This window comes from Eretmochelys imbricata, chromosome 20 (assembly GCF_965152235.1).
Source record: "Eretmochelys imbricata isolate rEreImb1 chromosome 20, rEreImb1.hap1, whole genome shotgun sequence".
Taxonomy (NCBI): Eukaryota; Metazoa; Chordata; order Testudines; family Cheloniidae; genus Eretmochelys; species Eretmochelys imbricata.
Window position 1 is genome coordinate 8,666,546 of NC_135591.1, and position 23,938 is coordinate 8,690,483.

Consider the following 23,938-nt stretch of genomic DNA (forward strand, 5'->3'; position numbering starts at 1 on the left):
CACAGGCCCAGCCGGACTCCCTGAGCACTATGGCCCCCACCCCAGCCTGCGAGAGCCACAAGTGGCTGCTCATACCCGAACACAGCCCAGTCTCTCCTCCCCCTCGCCCATCCATGTGCCCGTGGGCCGCCCTAGGGAACCCCCAGCCACTTCCAGCCTCCCCCTGGGGCGATACCCAGTGTAGGAGGAGCCCTTCCTGCTCCCATGCCTCACCCACCCTCCAGGCAGAAGGAGCTGCCACCACCTTGGAGAAGTGGGGGGTGGGGGGGCGCACCAGGCCCCCAACCCACCGCTCCACGAACCTCCCCTGGGCGTTCCAACATGGCAGCCTTCCCTTTGCCAGCCACTAGCTTTGATTGACGGCTAAAAGCACAGAAACGGGCCAAGGAGAACGCTCAAGGTCACCGAAGAAGAAGTCGTCTAGTCCAATGGGATTTCTCGAACGTCCGGGAGGAGAAGAAACACTAACCAATGGAAATTGGGAGGGGGGCAGAGCTTTGTGGGAGACCTGACGAATGGGTGCGACGTGGGGCGGAACTCGGGAATACGCCCAATAGGGTGTTTTGGGGGCGGTACCCGATCGCTGCAATGGCCAATGGGCGACGGGCGTGTGGCGCTTGCGTAGTGAGCGGAAGGGCGTGCAGTTAGTGCGGAGGAGCCGTTGGACTTGGCTGAAGGCGGAGGGAGACATGGATCAGGGATACGGCAGTAAGTAAAGCGAGCAAGCGGGGCGGAATGAGGCCTGAGCCGTACGGAGAGCGCTGGGACATCGCGGTGGGCCCCCACCCGCCGCCGCGGACCCCGTTTATTTGGGGGGGGGGGCAACGTACCCCCTGGCATATTTAACCCCGCCTACCGTGTGCAGACGGCGGTGCTGATTGGCTGTCGGACCCGCCTCTTAGCGAGGTACCCCTGCCGATTGGTGCAGCCTGGGATGGCGTTGTGAGGGAGTTTGCCCACCTCCCCCCCCCCCCCCTCACCGTGATGAGTGGCGTGGTGGGGAACAGGACCCCCATGAGGGGGAGGGGAATGGGGGAGGGACCACCCTTCCCTCTCCCGCGATTGGAAATGGAGCGGGTCTCATTTCTGAAGACGACACAAAATGGCGGCTGCCCCTCGCCGCGTGTGCGCGGCCCCGCGGCCTCTGCGGTCCCGTGCGCGGCCCCCCTATGCGCCGTGGGAAGCTGCTGTCGCCTTTTGCTCCAGTGGCGCCCTACGTGCTGCGCTGCGCTGCCGCGGAGGACTGGGCCCAACACTCCCAGGGCTGCCTAGGGAAGCCTCCCCCGCACAGCCCCGTAGCTCAGGCCTGGACCAAGAGCCCATCTCTTTCAGCAGCCCAGATTTCTGGCCACCCCCTACCGCCGTAACCCTGTGCAGTTCTCTGGCTCTCTCCCCGTCTGTCTCCACTGCTACAGCTTCTCCCCTTCCCGTGCAGTCCTCTGCCTCACCCCACAGTGTAGCCCTGTGACCTGTCCCCGTCTGCCTCCCCTCAGCGCCCCCCCTTCCCCCCTGGGCAGCCCTGTAATGCAACCCCAGATCTCTTTTCTGTTATATGGAAAAGAATATGTGGAGTTGTAAAAGTAAATATTAAAAAAATACACTGAGAAATCCTTAAACTTTAAGTTACAAGCTGACTGGCGGGAGGGAACTTTCCCTGTGTTGGGGATAGTAGCTGGAACTTGTCATTCATTGTCAGAAATTAGATCACACTAGTGGTTCGTCTAGTCCAGTAACCAGTCTGGCAATTCCTATTTTCCAGAGCAGACCAGTGCTGGTGCAAACCTCTTAAACCCTCAGTATACACACATTTTCTGTTCAGACCGGAACAGCTCTAGTCCTCACCCATGGTTCCACTACTACAAAGCAGAGTAGTCCAGCGCAATCCTGTTATCCCCTATATGCCATATTAACATAGTTTCAGTGCTCTCCTCTAACACTGCTGCCACGTTAAAGCAGCTCAGTAACAGCATAGTCCATGAACCTGCTAGTATTTGAAGTTGGCAGTTTATATGTTTCAAACTTGGTGTTTATCATGACAGAGCTACCCACTGTCAACTGTGAAAACAAGGATGTGATTGAAAGGAACAAAAACAATGCCAGATGTGGCCTGGAAAAGGGAATTATTTAGGTTTTTGATGGTTTTGGTTCTTACCTGTGTCAACATTTGTATGTTCTGAGATCTTGTATGAAAGCTACACATATGCCTAATGGAACTCTAGCACATTTTCTTTAATTTCACTGCCAGGTTCTTTAGATAACACATTTTAATGTATATTTATTTGAGTATATTTATAAGCTAAAACACTTTACTCATGAGTACAATAACAAATCTGTGTGTGTATGCATTAGAGAGTAATGGGTGGAATTTATGAAGACAGCTGATTTGACTACCAAAAGATTGTAGTAACATGAAGATTGTTAAAACTATGAGAAAATCCTTTTTCGTTTTATTCCAAAGAATACCAGTTTATTGATATTAGGCTGTCTTGCTGTGTGTCCACTTTGATGTTAGGACAGTTATATATAGATATTAGACTCATAGATATTAAGGTCAGAAGGGAACATTATGATCATCTAGTCTGACCTGCTGCACAATGCAGGCCACAGAATCTAAATCCCCCCCCCCGCCCCGCGCAATGAATCTCTCACCTATGTCTGAGCTATTGAAGTCCTCAAATCATGGTTTAAAGACTTCAGGTGCAGAGAATCCTCCAGCAAGTGACCCGTGCCCCATGCTACAGAGGAAGGCGAAAAACCCCCAAGGCGTCTTCCAATCTGCCCCGGAGGAAAATTCCTTCCCGACCCCAAATATGGCAATCAGCTGAACCCTGAGGATGTGGGCAAGATTCACCAGCCAGATACCCAGGAAAGAATTCTCTGTAGTAACTCAGATCCCACCCCATCTAACATCCCATCACAGGCCATTGGGCCTATTTACCATGAATAGTTAAAGATCAATTAATTGCCAAAATCATGTTGTTCCATCATACCATCTCCATAAATTTATCGAGTTTAATCTTGAAGCTACATAGGTCTTTTGCCCCCACTGCTTCTCTTGGAAGGCTATTCCAGAACTTCACTCCTCTGATGGTTAGAAACCTTTGTCTAATTTCAAGTCTAATAAACTTCCCAATGGCCAGTTTATATCCATTTGTTCTTGTGTCCACATTGGTATTGAGCTTAAATAATTCTTCTCCCTCTCCGGTATTTATCCCTCTGATATATTTATAGAGAACAATTATATCTCCCGTCAACCTTCTTTTGGTTAGGTTAAACAAGCCAAGCTCCTTGAGTCTCCTTTCATAAGACAGGTTTTCCGTTCCTTGGATCATCCTAGTAGCCCTTCTCTGTACCTGTTCCAGTTTGAGTTCATCCTCCTTAAACATAGGAGACCAGAATTGCACACAGTATTCCAGATGAGGTCTCACCAGTGTCTTGTTAACGGTACTAACACCTCCTTATCTCTACTGGAAATACCTTGCCTGATGCATCCCAAGACCACATTTAGCTTTTTTTCACAGCCATATCACATTGGCGGCTCATAGTCATCCTGTGGTCAATCAATACTCCAAGGTCCTTTTCCTCCTCCATTACTTCTAATTGATGCATCCCCAGCTTATAACTAAAATTCTTGTTATTAAGCCCTAAATGCATGACCTGACACTTTTCACAATTAAATTGCATCCTATTACTATTACCCCAGATTACAAGGTCATCCAGATCCTCCTGTATGATATCCCGGTCCTTCTCTAAATTGGCAATACCTCCCAGCTTTGTATCATCCGCAAACTTTATTAGCATACTCCCACTTTTTGTGCCGAGGTCAGTAATAAAAAGATTAAATAAGATTGGTCCCAAAATGTAGATGCTAAGCATTGTCACTTGTTGTCATGATGGTAGGTGGTGTATATGTTCTTAGATGATATTGTAAAAAAACTAAAACAAAACCCACCCCTGCCCATTTGAATCCCTGGTTGGCCACTTAAGTTTTTCTTGCCCACTAACCTAGGCATTTCTTATTTTAATTCTAAATTGTTTCTTTTTAAGCCATGCATGTAACTCCCCCATCTTGAATTATCTTCTAAATATTTTTGTGCAGTTATATTCTGTCACAAACTTTGAACAAAGGATTACAACTGTACATATTAAGGTCCTTGAACTTCACATAACTATTTTCTAATCCTTGTGTGTGTTGTCATCCTTTGGTTTCTCTTAATCATCAGTGTGCCTTTCTGGTGAGGAAAATAATTTGTACATAGAAGGATTAATCAAAAGATAATTTTCAGTACAATTGTCTACTGTACCTGAATTGAAATGCTGCTGACTATGGGACAGTTCAGAATGCTGCTCTGACAGAACATGTATTGCTTTCTTTTAATGTCTCCAAAGTCCTTGGTGGAAACCATTTCCCCTGGTAGATGGCAAATAATGCAACAAAAGCTGATTGCAGTTCAATTAGCAGATTGTTTCAATCATAAAACCAAAGCCAGTGATGAATGTGATTTACAGTTCCAGCATATCTGTCTTGTGTGGACCCAGGAGGCTGAATGTTAGAAGTTGCTTTGTCACAGATTCGTAGATTCTAAGAAGGTACCATTTCCTCTTGCATAACACAGGCCACAGAACTTCCTCAAAATTATTCCTAGAGCAGATCTTTTAGAGAAACATTCAGAATGGATTTAGAAATAGTCAGTGATGGAGAATCCACCAGAACCCTTTGTAAATTGTTCCAATGTTTAATCACCCTCACTGTCAAAAATTTGGAAATAAGGAGTAATCTGAATTTGTCTAATTTCAACTTCTAGCCATTGGATCGTGTTATACCTTTGTCTGCTAGAGTCCATTATTCAATATTTCTTCCCCATGTGGATGCTTACACAATGTAATCAAGTCACCCCCTAATCTTCTCTTTAAGATAAATAACAAGCTAAATAAAGGTTTCGGAGTAGCAGCCGTGTTCCAGTGGGAGCCTCAACACCTGGTGACTTATTTCTGACTTCTGACCCTTGGAAAGTTGTTTGTCCTTCTGTAAAATAGGCATATTTATCTTTTAGTAAGATAGGTAAATGCAGGTTTTATTCATTATTTTTACTATGGGGAGAGAGTATTTTTCCACAGCTGCGGCTATGACTAGTGTTCCATTAGACCTGTTTTTCATCCCCACTTAGAAAAACAGATTTTCATTACATTTTGTGATTTAATATTGGAGTGGAGTGGGGAGACACTCCTGTGACAGGCACTCAGCACCCTGCTTCAGGGAGAAGAGTACCAAAAGCGTAAATCCATATGGCAAGGCTCCTGTCACTGCACCAATTTGACTCGCCGCCAACAAGGGCATTTTTGAGCCTTGACTTCGCCCCAAGCTCTTTTTGCAGCACCATTCTTGAGCAGGTGTGTTTGCATTCTATATTTGTGTCTTTTGGTTCTCGCTTCCGAAATGAAGTTTGCATTTGTTTTGTTAAACTTAGCCTGTCTCTCTGAATTTTCCATCTTGTGTTGAATTTCTGCTCTCCTCTCTGGAGTGGTTAGTCTCTGTTTTGTATTTATCACAGCTTTTACCAATTTGTTCTCTGCTCCTTCTTACTAAGTCATTAATAAATGTGTTAGTGCTTGATCTCCTGACTCCCCTAGACAAATGCTTCCAAACAAAGCTGATGCCGAACTATTAATCCTTGCCCTCTTAACTTGGGTTTAAAACAGGTTAGAAAATCCATTTTTATAATGGCTTTATCTAATCCAGATTTTTCCAGTCATGTAACAAGAACACTAGATTAATGATAATATGTCTATAAGGAATGCCTGGCTGGGGTTTGCATTAACAACTTGTCAAGACATTGAGGTGCAGTCTGTGAATACTCCAGGTTCCAGCATACAGAGCAGTCTGGCCATGGACCAAAATAGATGTCATACTAGGCCAAGTAGCATGTGCAGACTAACTCTGTATCAAAACTGAGGATGGCTGTAAGGTATATTGTAGAGCTACTTAGGCCTTTTGTGGTCTTCCACGTTTTGTATATACTGCTAAGTAAGCTCTAGTTTGACATAATTTGTATTTAAAAAACCTATGCTGGGGATTTTTCACAAATGGGCTTATTCTGTGTGTTACGGTTATTGTGATCCAGTGACTAGGGCAATGGGACTCCAGACTTGAGGTCTTTTCTTGGCTCTGCTGTTGACCTGCTGTGAGCAAGGGCAAGTCACTTTCTCCTCTGGCTCTGTTTCCCCTCCCACTCTTTGTCTTACAGTCTGGATAGGGACAGTGCTTAGAACAGTGGGACACTGATCTGATTTGGGCTCTCAAGTTTCATTGTAATACAAATATTTGCTCTTCTCTGCTTCCCCTTTTATTTTTTTTCATATTTATAAAAGGATTATTTTCTGTTCACTCAAGTGATGGACTTCAAAATTAGGGCTCTGAGGTTGTAGGTGTCTGTGTACACATGACGTTTATAGGTTTGAGGCTTTATCATTAACTTAAAAAAATGCACTTGTATGTTTTGACTGGGTTTAAATCAGGGGTGGGCAACGTCTGGCATGTGCGCCAAAGGCCGCACGCGAGCTGATTTTCAGTGGCACTCTCGCTGCCTGGGTCCTGGCCACCGGTCTGGGGGGTATTTTAATTTAATTTTAAATGAAGCTTCTTAACATTTTAAAAACCTTATTTACTTTACATATAATGATAGTTTAGTTTATATATTATAGACATATAGAAAGAGACCTAAAAATGTTAAAATGTATTACTGGCACGTGAAACCTTAAATTAGAGTGAATAAATGAAGACTCGGCACACCACTTCTGAAAGGTTGCTGACCCCGGTTTAAACCTTCCGTGTAGCGTCCCCTGTGTAGCCCAAACAGAGCAGCCTAATTCTAATATGTAAAAACTGGAAAGTGAAATTGCTGAACAGAAGTGAAAGTAATAAATGTTCATCCTGAGAGAAATGCAGAATGTGAACAGCCTAAATATTGAAAAGTAAACATCAAAACTTGTAGACTTTGTAAAGCGAGGACCATGTTTAAAACATTTTTTATCTATGACTTTTAACCATTTGCTGTCATGAGCGCTACAGTAGCCTTTAGCGATGTACTTTCTTACATGCTCCTATTGTAAGTGTTGTATGAGAGTAATCCTTGCTGAGCTCCTCTTGGGGGATACATTTTAGACTCTCTGAGGGTTTCTTTTTTGTTCAGTAATATCGGCTTTGATTTGTTCTTATGAAAATGCAGATTAAGTTGCCAAGTTAACTTTTATTATAGTGGGGAAATATCCAGCATGCTCTCCTCTAAATTCTCAGGATTCCTGTTCTAAATGGAATTTTGAAATAGAGAATTCAGTAAGTAAATGTACAGAATCCTTTTTTTAAAAAATATATAAATTAAATTTCAAGACTAAATTCTCCTCACTTAGAGGTGAAACTAAATTAGGGGCAAGAGTCTCTACAAGGTGAAGCAGAATTTATAGCCCAGAGGGAAAGAGGGCAAAGGGAATCCTCATCCAGTCAGCTCTGTGGTGTTTATGGCTCTGAAGCAGCATACTGGGCCTTAAAATCCCACCCTAGATGTTTTGGAAAAGGGGTGGAGTCCAGAACTGAGGAAAGAGAGAAATGAATTATTTGGTTACCAGGGTGAAAATTACATTGGCTTCTTTTCAATTAATAATGGGATTGGTAGCCAAAAAGAAATTGAGAAATAAAACCAGTCCTTCACTTCCTATCTCTTCTCCACCAGGGTAACAACATGTGCACTCAGGTAATACACAAGATCGCTCCAGTGCATTTGGAGTATTCTGGCTAACAGTTCTTGAATTTGCGTAGTAGTCCAGTCATTCAGTTTTTCATAAGAGACTTACTTGACTGACTTGAAAATCAGAATAGTTGCAGGTTCACTGTCTTGGCTTAGGTAGGTTTATAACTGCAAAAAAGGTGCTTATTTTGAAAATAATTTTCCTATAAAATGTGGATTCTCTTAAATTTCTCAATGTTTCTGCTTTCACTTGGAGATTATTTATCTTTGTGTTTAGCAATTTGTCTTTTAAAAGCGGGGACCCAGGGCTCCAGATGCCAAATGGTAAAAATACTCATGCAAACAAAAATAAACTCAGCTCCATCCCTCAAACCAGTAAAGAAGGAAACAAAAACCATGCTAGCCACTAATGCTAGTTCCTAGGGTAGCCTTCATTCCACAAGACGCTGGGGAAAGAGTAGCATGTCCTTAAAGTAGCTTAATATGTTTGTTTATTTCTACAGGTTATGGCACTTGGAGCACTGCTGCCACCAATGCTCAAGGTAAGTTTCACAGTTATATTTCAAGCTGACATAGGGAATTGCATTTTTTAAAAATAACTTGTTTTATGCCTTTTCCTTTCTAATGTTCTATAACAGAAAGTGTAACATTCCTCATTTTTTGGCTGATAGCTTTTACCCTATATAATCACACTGGGTAAGTTTTTGTAAATGTTTAGTCCAGCTTTTCAAGGAATACTCACTTCTGTGCTGTGGTGGTGTTTGTCTGTCCTTCCATCTCCCCATCATTTTCCTGGGCTCTTATATTGGAAGGTTGCTTTCCAGATCTAGGCACTGATTCAGCAAACACTTGGGGCACATGTTTAACTTTATTCAGTGGGCAACTTACGGTAGTAAAGTTAAACATGTGCCCAAGTGTTTGCTGGATCAGGTCCTACTACTTGATCTCTTTATACCCCTCCTCTATGTTTCCAGGAGTGTTTCGATCTTATTAAACATTGACTTGGAAGCTTTTTCACTATGGTTTTGCCAATAAGCGTTTGTTGAATGAAACTGGAATCTAATTTCTGCAGTTGCTTATGCCCTGTGACCTCTGCTGAGAAACTTGAGAACTGATTTGTGGTTGTGAAGCAATCCTACACTTTTCAGTTCCTCTTTGTGGGTTTTCCTATCTTGAGCTAGTGTTAATAGAACTGGAGTCAGCTAATAATCTTGGGTCTGCTGATGGTGAACATGGGCTAAAGATAATAGCGCTAAATAATATTTCAATATTTGTAGAAATACAACATAAACTGGGAAGAATATAATATTTGTTTTGTGACTGGATAGTCTGCGTGTATTGGACCCTGAGGTTCTGGTACAGTATTTCTGTATCTCTGGCTTTCTCTTGAAATAAATCAGAAATATTTCCCACATAATACAGTTTTCCATTTAATTCTTCATTACTTGTTACATTTTCATAAGACAGTACTTCTGCGAGCCTTTTCTTTTCTGCTTATGTGAAAGGATAATATTTTTTGCTGGCATGAAATTGAGTGATATTCACGTAGCCTTTTATAAACTGAATACCATTGGGTGATTCTTCTAATGTTGAAATAATGCATTTGTCTTTTTATCCCCATAGGTACATATGCAGCAAATGCAGCAAATTGGCAAGGTATGTGTTATAAATATATTATTTTTGTGTTAAGTCCTCTATACTCTGTTCAACTTATTAAGTTGACTGCAATACCTAGGTTTATTCTCCAGCTCCCTTATTTGTACCTTGCTTCGTCATTCTGCACTATGCTGGGCTTCAAGCCAGAATAATGATGAGCCTGGGTACCAAACCTTTCCCCTCAAAAGCTAGGATTATGCTCTTGACATTAAATGACACCTTGATTGTGTGCAGTATACAGAGCTGTACCTGACTGCTGGTACTGCTAAAGGGTTTGTCTGTGTTTCCATAATAAATCCTTGCATTGGGTTTAGAATTTAGCTTTTCACTCTGGCGTGTAATTTGCCTTGGTTTGAAGTATTTTTAAAGCTGGGTTTTGTGCCTTAATTTGGGAAGAACTAATTATTAGTACTTTTAGTCTTTTTTCTCTAGTCTTCACTTTAAAAAATTGGGTATTGTGTAGCACAGAGGACAATAGACCTCTGGTCAAGTCAATAGGGAAAAATGAGTTTCTCTTATTTGTGTTATCACGGTTCCTAGGAGCCCTAGTTATAGACTATTATGCTAGGTGCTGAAAAAGTGTAGAACAGAAAGATGGTGTCTGCCCCAAAGAGTTTACAGTCTAAGATAAGACAACAGATGGATAAGACAGGTGGGGAAGTACAAGGAAATGAGACAGTATTGGTCCTCAGGATAGGCAATAGCGTCAGTGCACCAGTGGCCTAAAGTTGTCAAGTTTATTGTAGGCTTAATAGAATGGAGAGAGTTTTGAGGAGGGTTCTTGACCATGATTTGGCAGCCACTTAACTAGAGCCCTAGGATTGGCATAGCAGAGGGTATTGGAGGTTAGAAGTAGCAGTGGAAGAGCTCTGAGAGGAAGCTTGCCTTTTAGTACATGGCTCAGAAATGCATTTTCTCTTCAGAACCAGTACAGCCCTGGCTTGATGAGTCAGTGCACTGCTTGTAGCACACTGGCAGGTTGTGTATGTGTAGTGCTGTTACAAGAATTCTCTGTACAGTAACTCCTCACTTAAAGTCGTCCTGGTTAATGTTGTTACATTGCTGATCAATTAGGGAACATGCTTGTTTAAAGTTGCGCAATGCTAACGTTGTTTGGCAGCCACCTGCTTTGTCCACTGCTTTCAGGAAGAGCAGCCCATTGCAGCTAGCTGGTGGGGGCTTGGAACCAGGGTGGACCAGCAACTCCCCTATCAGCTCCCCGCCCCCCTAAGTTCCCTGTGCGGCAGCCACCCAGCAGGCTATCAATTGCCAGGCAGTTCGGCTGTCCCTCCCCCCACTGTCATGTGCTGCTTCTGCCCTCTGCCTTGGAGCTGCTCCTGGGAGCCTCCTGCTTGCTGGGGACGGGGGAAGAAGGGGGCTAATGTCAGGGTGTCTCCCTCCCCCCTGCTCCTGCCCTCTGCTTACCACTTCTCCATATAGAGCAGGGTGGGGACACGACAGGGCTCAGAACCGAGAGAGCTTGCTGGCTGCAGCTGCTGACTCAACTTGCTGATATACTTAAAAAGGCAGTGTACTTAGAGTGGGGTCAGCGTACTTAAAGGGGCAATGCACATCTTTCTCTCACACAGACAGGGTGTGTGTGTGTCTGTCTCTGTCTGCCGTGCTGTCTCCCCTCCCTCCATTTGTGCTGCCTTCTAGAGTGTGAGGCTACATTAACAACAATGTGTTAACCCTTGAGGGCTCAGCCGAATGCTACTTCATCATTTAACAGTAAGGCATTCCCTAAGAAATATCCCACCCTCTGAATACACCACCTCAACCAAGCTTCATAATCATCATTGCTGTGTACAGTATTAAATTGTTTGTTTAAAACTTATAGTGCGTGTGTGTATATGTGTGTGTGTGTGTGTGTGTGTATGTATGTATATATATATATATATATATATATATATATATGTGATATTGTGACAGACCCAGACCAGTGGGGTACAGGAGTCTGGTAGAAGACAAATATACTGGCTACTGGATGAACAGTTTTCTGTTCCCTGGGTGACCAGAGCAGGGGCTGCCCTAGAGCAATCAGGAACCTGCTAGAACCAATTAAAACAGGCAAGCTAATCAAGACACCTGGAGCCAATTAAGAACTTTCTAGACTCAATTATGGCAGGCAAGCTAATCAGGAGACCTGGTTTAAAAAGGACCTCCAAACAGATAGTAACGGGGCGTGTCAGGAGCAGGGAGTGAGAAGGTGTGCTGCTGGAGGAGTGAAGAGTTCAAGCGTGATCAGGCTTTGGGAGGAAGATCCTGCTGTGAGGATAAAGAAGGTGCTAGGGGAAGGCCATGGGGAAGTAGCCCAGGGGGTTTTAGCTGTCATGCAGCTGATACAGGGGACACTGTAGACAGCTGCTATCCACAGGGCCCTGGGCTGGAACCCGGTGTAGAGAGTGGGCCCAGGTTCCACCTATCCCCCCAACTCCTGATCGGACACGGGAGGAGTTGACCTGGTCTGTGAGAAACACCAGAAGGGAAGGTCTAAATTGGAAAGGGATCTGGCCTGTCCCTGACCCACTAGGTGGGACACAGAGACTGTGGGGATTGTTCTGTTTCTCCCATGCTGGTCAGTGATGAGGTTAGCTGAGTGGATGGCAGGTCTGAGCCACTAGCAAAAGTGGCCAAACTGAGGGTTTCCATGAATCTCTGAGGCAAGCAAATCTGTCTATAAGTGCAGGACCCACCAAGGCAGAGGAGGAACTTTGTCACTATAGGTTTTTTTGTCTGGTGAAAAAAATTTCACTGGAACCTAATCCCCCCTATTTACATTAATTCTTACGGGGAAATTGGATTCGCTTAACATTCAGCTTAAAGTTGCATTTTTGTCAGGAATGTAACTACAACGTTAAGCGAGGAGTTACTGTACTGTCATGCACTTTCCAAATCTCTGGATTTGCATAAGCAGTATCCAATAGTGGCATGAACATAGATGTAGTGCAGTGCTTTTCCCCCTCACCATTATATGATCTTGCCATAAGGCAGCTTATGTTGTTGTCAGAGCTAGAATATGACTCATCACTTCAGATTTTCTGGTTAGTCTATTAAATGTATGTTAATATCGTATTTATTCTTGCATACATGGTTACAAGCCCAGCAACACAGGTCTCTCAAATTTTAGCATAGCTTCATGGAGCCATACTACATGGGTAGTGCATGCTGACAATGTATTGTGCTGTAGATAGTGAACATTATTATAACAACACATCTTTATGGTAGTACAGGATCTCTCTCATATCAGTTAAAACCAAGCTGGACCAAGCACTGGAATAATCCTACACTGGTTCATGATAATTGGCTGGTTGCAACAGATATTTTTCTATCTCTGATTTCTGTAGCTTTAGGAAATCTGAATTTTCCTTCATGGAAAACCTGACCATAGTTGTTCTAGTTTAAAAGTTTTCATCAAATAGTAAAGATCAGATGCAACCTTGACTAGTAGAGTGAGTTCATTAGAATCTAAACTCCTTCGATGAGCCTACATTTCTTTGACAGTGTATTCAATTTTACTTTCCTTTTCTGCAAGGCTACGAAGGCTATGACTATTATGGCACCCAAACCACCGGCTCTACTACAGCTGCCTCGTACAATTATGCTGCAGCAGCAGCTGCAGCTGCAGCTGCAACCACTAATACCTGGGAGACTCCCAAAACTACAGACATGACCATGACTGCTGATGTCAACACCAGTATGCCAGTTGCAACTTATAGTACGGAAACTGTGGCAAATGAGAACTCTGACTCCATCATAGCCAAAATAAACCAGCGTCTGGATATGCTGTCAAAGGAAGGCAGTGGTGGAGGCGGGGAAGGAATGGAAGACCAGGAAAGGTGACTTATCACTTCTTTCTTTTCACAGAGATTTTAAATCTTAAATCACTGTAACTTCAAATTAAATTTGAAACATTTTACAGCAGAGGGAATGGTCCAATATTAATTCCTCTTAAACAGACACATTAGTACAAAATGCAGCCTTGATCTCTGAGTCCCAAATTATGTTATCAACCCCTATTCAGCATAACAATGTATTTTCAAAGCTGGTTTCTCTGTTCATCCTTAGTTGTACCAAAACTTACTTTTATTAATGATGAGATGCTGAAGTGAGATGTTTAATCTGCAACTGTATTTTTCTTACCTTTTCTAATAATGCCTTGTAATCTAAATAGTTTGTATTGCTAGACCAGTCAGTATGAAGAAAAGTACCAGATGCTTGCTCTGTTATTCAGACAGTAATATGCATCCTGACATCAGCTGTAGGAAGGCAGAAATGAAATACATAACCTTTCTGTGGCATTGGTACCTGCTACTTTGTCAGCCAACATGCTGATGGATTTATCTGCTTTAATTCCACACCCAGAGGTAAAACCAAAAGTTTTCTCTCTTGGATTCCTTATTATTGCCCCTGCTGCTATGTTAGGAATATTGCAAGTACGTTGGAACCCCTGTGTACTCCCTCTACCCTGCAAAGCAGAGGTATTTCTCATTTCTCCTCAGGGCTTCTACTTCAGGCAGGGATTTTTGCTCTTTTGTCCCTCTGTATCTAATTAATTCTCCAGTTATTTCCTATTTCTGCAGCTGTGTACTGTGCCACGCTTCATGTATGCTTGTAGTTCTCCTAATGTGCCAGCCAGGGAGCTAGCTGGCAGTGGGGAAGGGGATCTCTTGGCTGTACATCAGTGTGGGATTAAGGTGGATAAACCCATCAGCTTTTTTGATTGACAGATCAGCAGGTACCCACTCAGAGAGGATAAAAATTAAAAGTGAGACTCTTTTTTCAGTCATATTTCTGATTAGACATATTTGTGCAGCAGACTTACAATTTTTGGTTCAATTCTCAAGTCACCCTAAGACTAAGGACAAGGTGAGTGAGTTCCTGTGCAAAGATGTCACTCAGCAGGGACCACAGTATTATTTTCATTCTTTACACCTTAATTCTTTGTGTCCTGATTCTAGTTTTAACCCAAATTAAATCTGGATGTAAATTTCTCGGTGGCTTTTATGTTTGGCAGAGCATGGCTCTGTGCTTTATTAGCTACTTATTTGATTCCTTGCTTGCTCTGCAGTTCTTTCAGGTTTGAGTCTTTTGAGTCTTATGACTCAAGGTCTTCAATGAACGACCGTGATCTGTACAGAGCTGGCTACGATTATGGCGAAGTTGGAACTGATCGGAATGATTCCTTTGGAAGCCAATTTGACAGCCGCAGGAATCAGTCCAGCAACAGAGGAAACAGCTATGGTCTCATTAGAGGGAGGGGCCAGAATCGGATTCAAAATCGGGGGCGTCTAAATGCTTTCAACCGCAGCGACCGCTTCATGCCATCTTCAAGTACTGAGCGACTGTCTGCACGCTGGAATGAGTTGAACTATATGGGTGGGCGGAGCATGGGTGGTCCCTGCCCCAACAGGCTTCCTTCCCTCTTCTCTCAAGCCCTTGTCCCTGACTATTGCGATTACGGGGATTATGGTGATTACGGGGATTATGGAGATTATGGAGATTATGGCGACTATGGTGACTATGGTGACTACGGAGACTATGGTGACTATGACTATGGCATGATGGGAATGCCAGGAATGGGAAGGTATGGTAACATGCCATATGGAGTCGGCAGGCAACGAAACAGAGTGAGTACAGTGCCGTGGCATCTGAACGTTTTTATGGTAAGAGCCGTCAAACCACTTGTTCTTGATATAAACCCTTTGCTTTTACTCATGTAGTTACCCTTAAAAGACAGGCAGTGCATTGTTAATTCAGGGGCAATGGGATTAGCTGTGAAGTACGCTCTTCCTGTTAAAAGGATATGTTTTCCTTTGATAATTGCCAGATTTCACAGTCACTTTTCAAAGAGTCAACAGGCTGGTGTGCTGTTTCTCTGTACAAAAAATATAGTTCTGAGCAGAGTTTTTCTTTAGAAAAATTTAACTATTTGGGAGGCCGGGAACCATGTACAGTATTTTGGATAACCTTGGCACAGCTCATCTGCTCAGTTTATAAAAGGATTTACTGCATTAAGTACAGCTAATCTAAATCAGCGTTTCTCAAATGGGGGTCCACAGGCCCCGCTGATCAACTCCTCCCCCTCCCTCCCAGTGCCTCCTGCGCGCTAAAAGTCCGGTGGTGCAGCGGAGCTAAGGCAGGCTTCCTACCTACCTTCCTTGGCTCCACGCCACTCCCGGAAGCGGCTGGCACGTCCCAGTGGCCCCTGGGAAGCAGGGGGTCTCCGTGTGCTGCCTCCGCACTGAGCGCTGACTTTGCTGCTCCCACTGGCTGGGAACTGTGGCCAATGGGAGTTGAGGGGGTGGTGCCTGTGGGCAGGGGCAGTGCGTGGAAACCCCTTGACACACACACCCATCCCACCCCCGGCATAGGAGCTGCTGCCAGAAGGATGTGACAGTTGCTTTCTGGAGCCGACTGAGGTAAGCACTGCCCGGCCAGAACCCACACTGGTCACCCCCTCCCACTTTACAGGCTCTGGGCTGGGGCAGAGGGTTGGGCTCTGCACCCAAACTCCCTCACAGAGCCCTCACCTTCTCTTACAACCCAACCCCCTGCCCCAGCCTGGTGAAAGTGAGTGAGGGTGAGGGAGAGCAAGTGACAGAGGGAGGGGGAATGGAGTGAGTGAGAGTGGGGGCGGGGCAAGGGCTGAGTTGGGGGGTGGGGCTTGGAGGTCCCTGAAAATTTTTAAGTCAAAATGGGGGTCCACGGGTTGGTAAAGTTTGAGAACCGCTGATCTGGACAGAAGGTTACAGGGTCACACCTGCTTTTAGGAGCTCATTTCATTTAAGCTGCAGAAGGGTTAGAAGAGCTGGAGCTTCTTGGTTAATGCTGAAAAGATGGTCCATAAGATACTTCACCTAGTTTGTGTTTCTAGCCCAAGAGGAGGAGTTTCCGCAACCGCTCAGGGGGTCGATCAGATAGTGAAGGAGGGCGCAAGCGGAAACAGTCCCAAAGCGGAGATGAACCAGACAGCAAACAGGCAAAGACTGACAGCGAAGGAGACGACACCGAGAATGGTACAGTCCTGTTTTTTTGACTAGAAAGGCTCGCAGCTAACATCACTGATTAAGTGCTTCCTCTCTTCACTGGCTGGCAACCAGCACTATAGATATTGTCTGTTAGATCTTAAAACTCAGTGGTCCTTAATCTGAGGCTATAGTCTGTCACTGTTACTGTGGTACACTGTTAGGTGCCTCCTAGCATTCAGGCTTTCCTCAGTGATCTGCGGACTCATCAGAGAAGTTGGTGCTCTAAATTCATCATTAAAGTAGGGACAGAACTTGTAGCAGGGACTACCAGATAGGAGAGAGAATAGTCAGCAAGTTGAGTTTTGTATTGGTGGTTATGAACCAGTGCTCTGTGAGTAAATAGGCAACTATATAGCGCTGGTGTCTTGTAACTTGCAGTAAGAGCGGGAGGACAGGCTTTCCCCACCCTAGTTAAATGACCTGTCTTGTGTATCTGGCAGATGATGGTGAAGGAGAGGACAAATCTGGAGATGAAGGAGACAAAGGTGTAAGTAACTTTCTAGAGCCTCTATAGAATGAATGTGAATTTTCTGAACGTGTCTGCTAGATTCTTTCTGAGCTACCTTTATTAGATTAGCCTCACCTGGGAGTGAAGATTTGAGACTATTGTAGCTAGTGTCCTTTACTTCGCTCCCATACACCAGGGCCAGAATTTTCAAAAATAGCCTAAAGGTTGGCTTCTAAATTTACTTAGACATCTTTTTCTCAAAAATGCTGAGTACCCAAAAGTTCCCTCCTACTGCAATATGGGATACGTATGACTGCCCCTAATGTTGGGGTGCTCTGAACTCTGCTTTCTAGACCTGCACAATGCTCCATTATTGTTCCATGATTTTGGAGGGAGTATGATCTAGTAATTGGGATAGTGGGGTTAAACTCCTTATTAATTACGTTTATTACAGTAGTGCATAAGGGCTGACTAAGGATGGAGCCCGATTGTGCTAGGCACTGTACAAACACCAAATTTTGTCCATGGCTATGACTCATTTTTTTAGCAACATATAAAATGTTAAGACTGGCAAAATAGGATCTCATTGTCATATTTTGAAATAGCCTTAGCAAAACAATTTTGCAAATTTTAGTTAAATATGATGGTTTGATGTAAAAATGACTGTACACTGTATACTCTGTCAGTCACTGACAGATTACTGCAGATACGGTTTATGTGGATTTTTAAAGTAGTAGCTGATGTTGATGGCTTTCTTTGTTTTTGTTTTAAAGGAGAATGAGGGTTGTAGTGAAGATTGGGAGAAGAAAGGTAGGGTGATTTCTCTACTTCACATGATTCCTGTGGACTTAACGTACCCAATTGGCGTGTTTTCCCTCTTTACACTTGGAGCTATCTTGAGTTCAGCATTCAGTCAAAGGCTTATAAAACTTAGGAGTGTGTTATGTAATGTCAAGTACAACACACACAGGTCCAGGTGCCTGAGCTGCTGCTTTAGTGTAGTCTTTTGCAGCCTGGTGGAATAATGCCCCTTGCCTGTGACATATCAGAGCTCTGACACTGTGCTCACGGCTGTACTGAAAAGCCAGTCACAGTGCCTGTCCACGCTTACAAACTAAGATGGAAAAACAAAACACCAGTGGTCCAGTAAATGGATAAAGCAGGATTTTCTCTAATAATGACACACTTCTTGGGTGGTGGTTTAATAGTGACACTCTCTAAATTAAATATGTCTCTGTCCAGAGCAGGTGGAAGCATATTAGATCAAGGGTTAGTTTGAAAGCCTTATTATCTCGTGTGACAACCACTCTTGTCATTCCTTTTTAACTGAATTCCTTTGAGTTGAATAGAGAACAGAAAGGGCGCAGCCACATCTGGGCTATCTGCTATCATGGGGGAAGGGGCCTGTTATGTAAAGAGTTTTATCTTAGAATTTATAGATGGAGGTGTCATATTGGGTCTCTTGTAGCCAGAACCGTCTCCCCTTGCATCCATGTGTTTCTTGTATTTGTGCTATGCATGTCTGGCAGGCTGTTGGGCCTACACCCTAAGGGGAAGATATCTCTTTTTCACTTGCTGATTGCGAAGAGGGACTTGAGTCTGACATCAAGTCATAAAGCATATTTATTAATTCCAGATTGAGGGTAATGTCACTGAAGGGACTTATAACACAGAGCTGGCTAATCTGTGCGATCAGTTTGAGGGGTAAACCCTTAGATAGCAAAACCACAAAAATAGGAAGGCAGAGACTAAACATTGAGACTGCCCCATTTATTGCTCTTGGCTGGGATTTTCAAAAGTGCTCAGCGTTGGCTTAACTCAGTAGGAGTTTTACCATTGAATTCAGTGAAAGCAGTTATGCCAGTGCTGAGCAATTCTGAAAATTACACCCCTTGTCTGTATTTGTGGAAAGAATTTTAGCTAATAGCATACTTGTCACAATTTTCACTTATGGCCTGTTATCTTAATTCTACATTTGGAGACCTAAGTTAGTCAATTCTAGACTCCCCTTCTCTTACGCTTTCAAGACATATATGAGTCTTTTAGAGATTCACAAGCCACTGCTTGTTTGAAATTGTGATCTGCATAGTTGTGGGAATGTAGAAAGCCGTATTTGTGGCTTATTAAATGCTGAAGCAAAGCAGAAACTTGGAACAAGATGGTTTTGCATGTTAGCTGCTATGCAGCACATGATTATTAGGGGGGAACCACACGTTTTCTGTATGGGGAATTAGTGCTCTGCTCTAGCCACACATAGGACATTCTCATGGCTGACATTGGGATATAGTTTGATGTTCGGATGTTTATCCAACCTTCCTCTTTGATAACCAGATCCTGACCCACAGAGGGTCCCCTATCTTAGGTGTTACCACAGTACAGGCAGTGGGGTAGGGTTGCTCTCTCTATTGGGTTCTGGCTAGTTGCTCTCTTCAAATCCTGTGTTCTCCCACGCATGTGGAGACCTCGCAGAATACATGGCTGTGCATTGGAAAAGCCCTAGAACTGTGCAGTTTGAAGACAGCAGGCTGTACAGTGAAGATAAAAATACCTGGATATCTAGTTCAGTTGAAGACTGGGACTGAGGTTCTGTTCATTTCTCCCTCCCTGGCTTACACTTAGTTGTCGTGGTTCCAGAGGCCTTAAAGCCCCAATGATGTAAATTTAGCTATAAATATTATTCCTTTTCTCACTAAGGATTTTGGAGAAATAGCACTGCAGTGGCTTCAAAGCCCTCTGAGAAACCAGACAGCAGTCATGTTTATCTGTGGCAGACATTCTGGAATGGCATGCGAGGTGTTTTGAACCCTCTGGGGTGCTTTTCTAGCATCCTGAAAAATAGAAGGTGAAAAAAGTGAAAGGAAAATACCAAATATAATAGTGTGATACAAAATGGAGTCTGTGCTTCAGTTCTCAGGTAAATGAGTCACTGAGAATGTGCATTACCGGCACTCGACCACCCAAGGAAACCAAGGCTATGAGGGAGGGACAGACACTAGTCATGCAGGGGAAGTTGGGTAAATGTGTGTCACCCAATGCGGCTACCCCAAGGGAGGGCCTTCACTGTCAGCAGTAAGAGCTGGTTCCATTGGTGGTTGCTGTGTCTTCACTGAACCCAGCAACTTCTGAAGTTAAGTGATGGGCACCAAGAGTCAGGAATGGGGTCTGTTACAATTGGTACTACTCAGACTGAGAACTCTTAATTCTAAGAATATTTAGGCTGGAAGCTGAGTGGCTTTCCAGAAACAAACACATGATAGAAAAGTGGCCTGAGAAAACAGATCAGACAGAGGAGCTGTCAGAGATCAGGAAGGATAGGGATTTCTTGAAGCCTAGCATGGGAGGGAAGCACAGTAGCTTACATCCTAATAAAACCCAAAGAATTAGATTTCTGCCAACAAAAAATGTGTACATTAGGTGTGATATAGAAACTTTAAATGTGATTGTCTGTAGCGTCTGGAGATGGCGGTGATGATGATGATGATGAGGTGAAAAAGAAGAGGGAGAAACAGAGGAGAAGAGATAGAATGCGCGATCGTGCTATGGACAGGTAAGTGACTATAGAGGAAGCAATCAATAAATCAATCTCCCAAGGGCAGTGCTGTGACTCATCATCCCTAATCCACCTGGCACAAAAGAATTCTCTTTGGATCCCTGCAGGAGATCTGAACTCCCTCCTGTTCACACAACACAGATATAAGTTCCCGTTTGAAGTCAGTACAGTGGAATCAGCATTTCAATTCCAGTCAATCTATAATACTCTTCTCTTTGTGCTTTGTAACTCACATTAAAGAAAGGGGAATGGAGGTATTGTCTAATAGTTACAGTTGTAGAAGTAATTCTTTATAACTGTTATGCTAAATACAGAGCATTGCCATTTTAAAAAGTAAGCATTCTAAAGACTAAATGACCAATTAAGATAACTTACCCGTTCAGTACCTATGTACAAATTAACAATAGTATTGTCAAATGAAAATTCATTTTGTTTATTCCCAACATTAGGCTTAACTCTGACCCATAAAATACACCTGTATTCTTTCAACATGCACATACATGCTACAAAGCAAAATTACACAATTTCTGACAGGAATGTAGTAGTACTGCATCAACTGAAACTGGAGAGGAAAGTTTGGTAAGCAGAAAATTCCTCAAATTGGAATTTTGTCAGGATGCTGGAGCTTACTCTTGTGAAAAGTTTCACTGTAGACATAGATTATTGTACCACACGTTACTTTCTTCAGAATCCAGTTCGCCTGCTCTGTGTGTAAGTTCCGCAGCTTTGAAGATGAAGAAATCCAGAAACATCTGCAAAGCAAGTTTCACAAAGATACCCTGCGATACATTGGCACCAAACTCCCTGATAAAACCGTTGAATTCCTGCAGGTATGTGGACGGCTCAGCCTTTTTTAACCCTTACTTAAAATTCCTAGAATGGCGTAGGAGAAGGCACAGGGTAATTGAGGAATTCTGTTACTGTCTGTCACACCTGCTGATTGCATTGCCCAGAGCTTGGTAACGGGGTACAGAGCCCACTGGCTCCCTTCCGGCTCATGCCAGCATTCATGAATCAGTAAAGAGCCATCAATTGATAACTCTTCATGTGAAATGTGGGGTTAGGGTTGTCTAGTTCCTAGTGCGTGTCACACAAATAACTCTCAGTTGGCACTGTTTAAGCCTTAAGTTGGCTGGCTCAGCAGAGAAGCCAAGAAACGAATTAAGCCATAGAGACTGACCTTCCCCTCCCCTCAGCTCTAAAAGCATGTCTTTCGGGTGAGGTGTCAGGCAGCTTGTGCTTCTGCAGCTGGGTGTTTAAGTCTCCAGGCTGTCAGTAGGCATCTTTCAGGAACACAAATGTCACGTGAATGGTTTAAAGAGACAGTTGCCACTGTCATGGCACTATTGACTACTGTAGCATGCTGAGATGTATGGAGTGTGGCTCTGACTGAGTAGATCTGTCTGAGCTCCTGAAGGTATAGGCAGGGTGGGGGCGGGGGAAGTGCTTGGCAAGTCTCTTACTTATTTAGTTGTGCTCTCTTCCCCTCCCCATGGGTTTTCTTAGAGAGCTCTCATGTCCCTTCTGAGTGGCATGCTATAGATTGTGCTGCTTATTGATGCCATTGGCTTGTACAAGTGGTGGAGAGTTTCATTCTCTCTTTCTCCCTCCCTGCCCCCCCCCCCCCCCCCCCAGGAGTATATTGTGAACAGGAATAAGAAAATTGAAAAGCGTCGTCAGGAGCTGACTGAGAAGGAGGGTACAAAGCAGAAACCAGACCCTTTCAAGGGTAAGTGATGTCTGTGTATGCGTGGAGGCTTCGTTTTGCTGTGGCACGTAGGAGCACCAGGAATGGACCAGGACCACTTTGTGCTAGGTGCTGTACAAACACAGAACAAAAAGACAGTCCCTGCTCTACGGATTTTACAATTAAGTATTGCCTGCTCAGTCAGCTCTTAATTAGGCCCAAGATGCCACAAACTATCCGACTCCCTAAGCAGAAAACAGTTGTATTACTCTGAAATGGTGTGGCTTAGATGGTCACTGGAAATCCAGTAGCCCTGGAATGGCAAGTGCTGAAGGAAAAGGCCAACAGTGTGGATGCTGCTGGATGAGGGATGGAAAAAGGAGCCACATTTGCTTTTCCTTTCTCGGGCCAAACTTCTTATCTGAGAGGGCTGGGATAAGGCAGAAATTTAAACTTGCCACCCACCCTCAGCTTCAGTATCCAGTTTAATCTTACCATTTTACCCCAGTGACTGGGAGGCCTGCTAAAGATGGCTGCACCTTGAACGTTAGAAAGAAAGTGAACAAGTGCCATTTTTAAACGGCTGAGTCACTCTGTGCTCTGTTCATTTTTGTAGGCAGTTGTGGCTTAGCCTTGCTTCTAGATGCTATGTCACAGAACACATGGGTGCCACGGCAGATTTTACAAAAATAAGAGGCCACACTATCAGGTGGGGAGAGACTGCAGATTCTCTGCATGGTTTAATGAGAATCCACTGCAGTATTACTGATGCTGAATTCTGTGGCCAGTGAAGATGTGTGGCAGTGGGAGATGGGAAAATGTTCAAAAGCAAAGGGTTTTATTGGCTTTGTAAATATTCAGTTGAACACAGCAGATCCCGTGTTCATTTTACTATTTAACTTCATTAAAAACTGTAGGGCTGTTTTTTTCCTGATTTGTTCTTGCCCCCATTTCTACAATAGCACATTGCCACAGCACCTACAAGGTCTTGCTTAGCACACAATTCCCAGCATGTTTTCCTGCAGTGCAGGGTCTCCTCAGACGCAGCCAGTTAGTGAAAAGGCATTTGTACTAATGTTGTGAGCTTGGGTCCTGTGATAGGTGGTTACACTTGAATTAAGTTGTGCTTTGGCCGACAGTAAACCAGCTAACAGGTTTTTGCTGTTGGCCTCTGAAAATGGGTAAAGGAGGAGTGAAATATTCCAAAATGTAGGAAATCATTTGTGCTGTCCTGCCTTTGAGACTTTGCAAGAGTCTCATTGAAGCCACTTTGAGGTAGGCTGGCCTTGTGGCGAAGGCACTTACCTGGGACTCAGGAAATCTAGGTTCCATTCCCTGCTCTGCTTAGTGAAAGTCAATGATTTTTGTGCTTGTCTGGCATTAGGATAAGTGGTGATATTTGTGATGTGCTCTGACACAACAGGAGTGGGGCATGTGTAAGAATCTAGACTGGTGAGACAAGTGGCGTCTCGAATCCTTAGAATGACACACATGGATGGTTCTCAGAAAGCAAGGCAGAATTGAAAGGAGATGAGATACCGGTGTCAAATTACTGCCAGTTACATCCCAGAGGGAGTTTTGTGATCTTTATTTATGGGAGTGGTGAGAGGGTGTTGATGGGACTCGCAGAACGTTTTTCGAGGTAACAGGTACTCTGAATGTTGGCTAACCTGTCTGTATCACCCCAGGTATCGGCCAGGAACACTTTTTCAAGAAGATCGAGGCAGCTCACTGTATGGCTTGTGACATGTTAATTCCTGCACAGAACCACCTCCTCCAAAGACACCTGAGGTCAGCAGACCACAACAGGAACCGCAGGGTAAG

At 43.9% G+C, this 23,938-nt stretch overlaps 1 protein-coding gene across 4 annotated transcripts in view; it reads left to right on the top strand.

Annotated features, from left to right (window-relative positions):
* The first annotated feature begins 606 nt into the window (after positions 1-606).
* Positions 607-23,938, top strand: part of AKAP8 (A-kinase anchoring protein 8) — a 29,806-nt gene continuing 6,474 nt past the window's right edge. For 3 of the 4 annotated variants that reach the window (XR_013348485.1, XM_077838825.1, XM_077838826.1), the window contains exons 1-11: positions 607-708; positions 8,246-8,284; positions 9,366-9,398; positions 12,934-13,237; positions 14,470-15,064; positions 16,276-16,417; positions 16,870-16,914; positions 20,328-20,424; positions 21,116-21,257; positions 22,063-22,156; positions 23,803-23,933. Coding sequence is in view for 3 of the 4 variants with exons in the window: in XM_077838825.1 (XP_077694951.1) it covers positions 690-708; positions 8,246-8,284; positions 9,366-9,398; positions 12,934-13,237; positions 14,470-15,064; positions 16,276-16,417; positions 16,870-16,914; positions 20,328-20,424; positions 21,116-21,257; positions 22,063-22,156; positions 23,803-23,933 (1,641 nt within the window). In the remaining variant the exon portion in view is untranslated. The remainder of the gene's footprint in view (positions 709-8,245; positions 8,285-9,365; positions 9,399-12,933; positions 13,238-14,469; positions 15,065-16,275; positions 16,418-16,869; positions 16,915-20,327; positions 20,425-21,115; positions 21,258-22,062; positions 22,157-23,802; positions 23,934-23,938) is intronic. The other variant, XM_077838827.1, reaches the window with a different exon arrangement.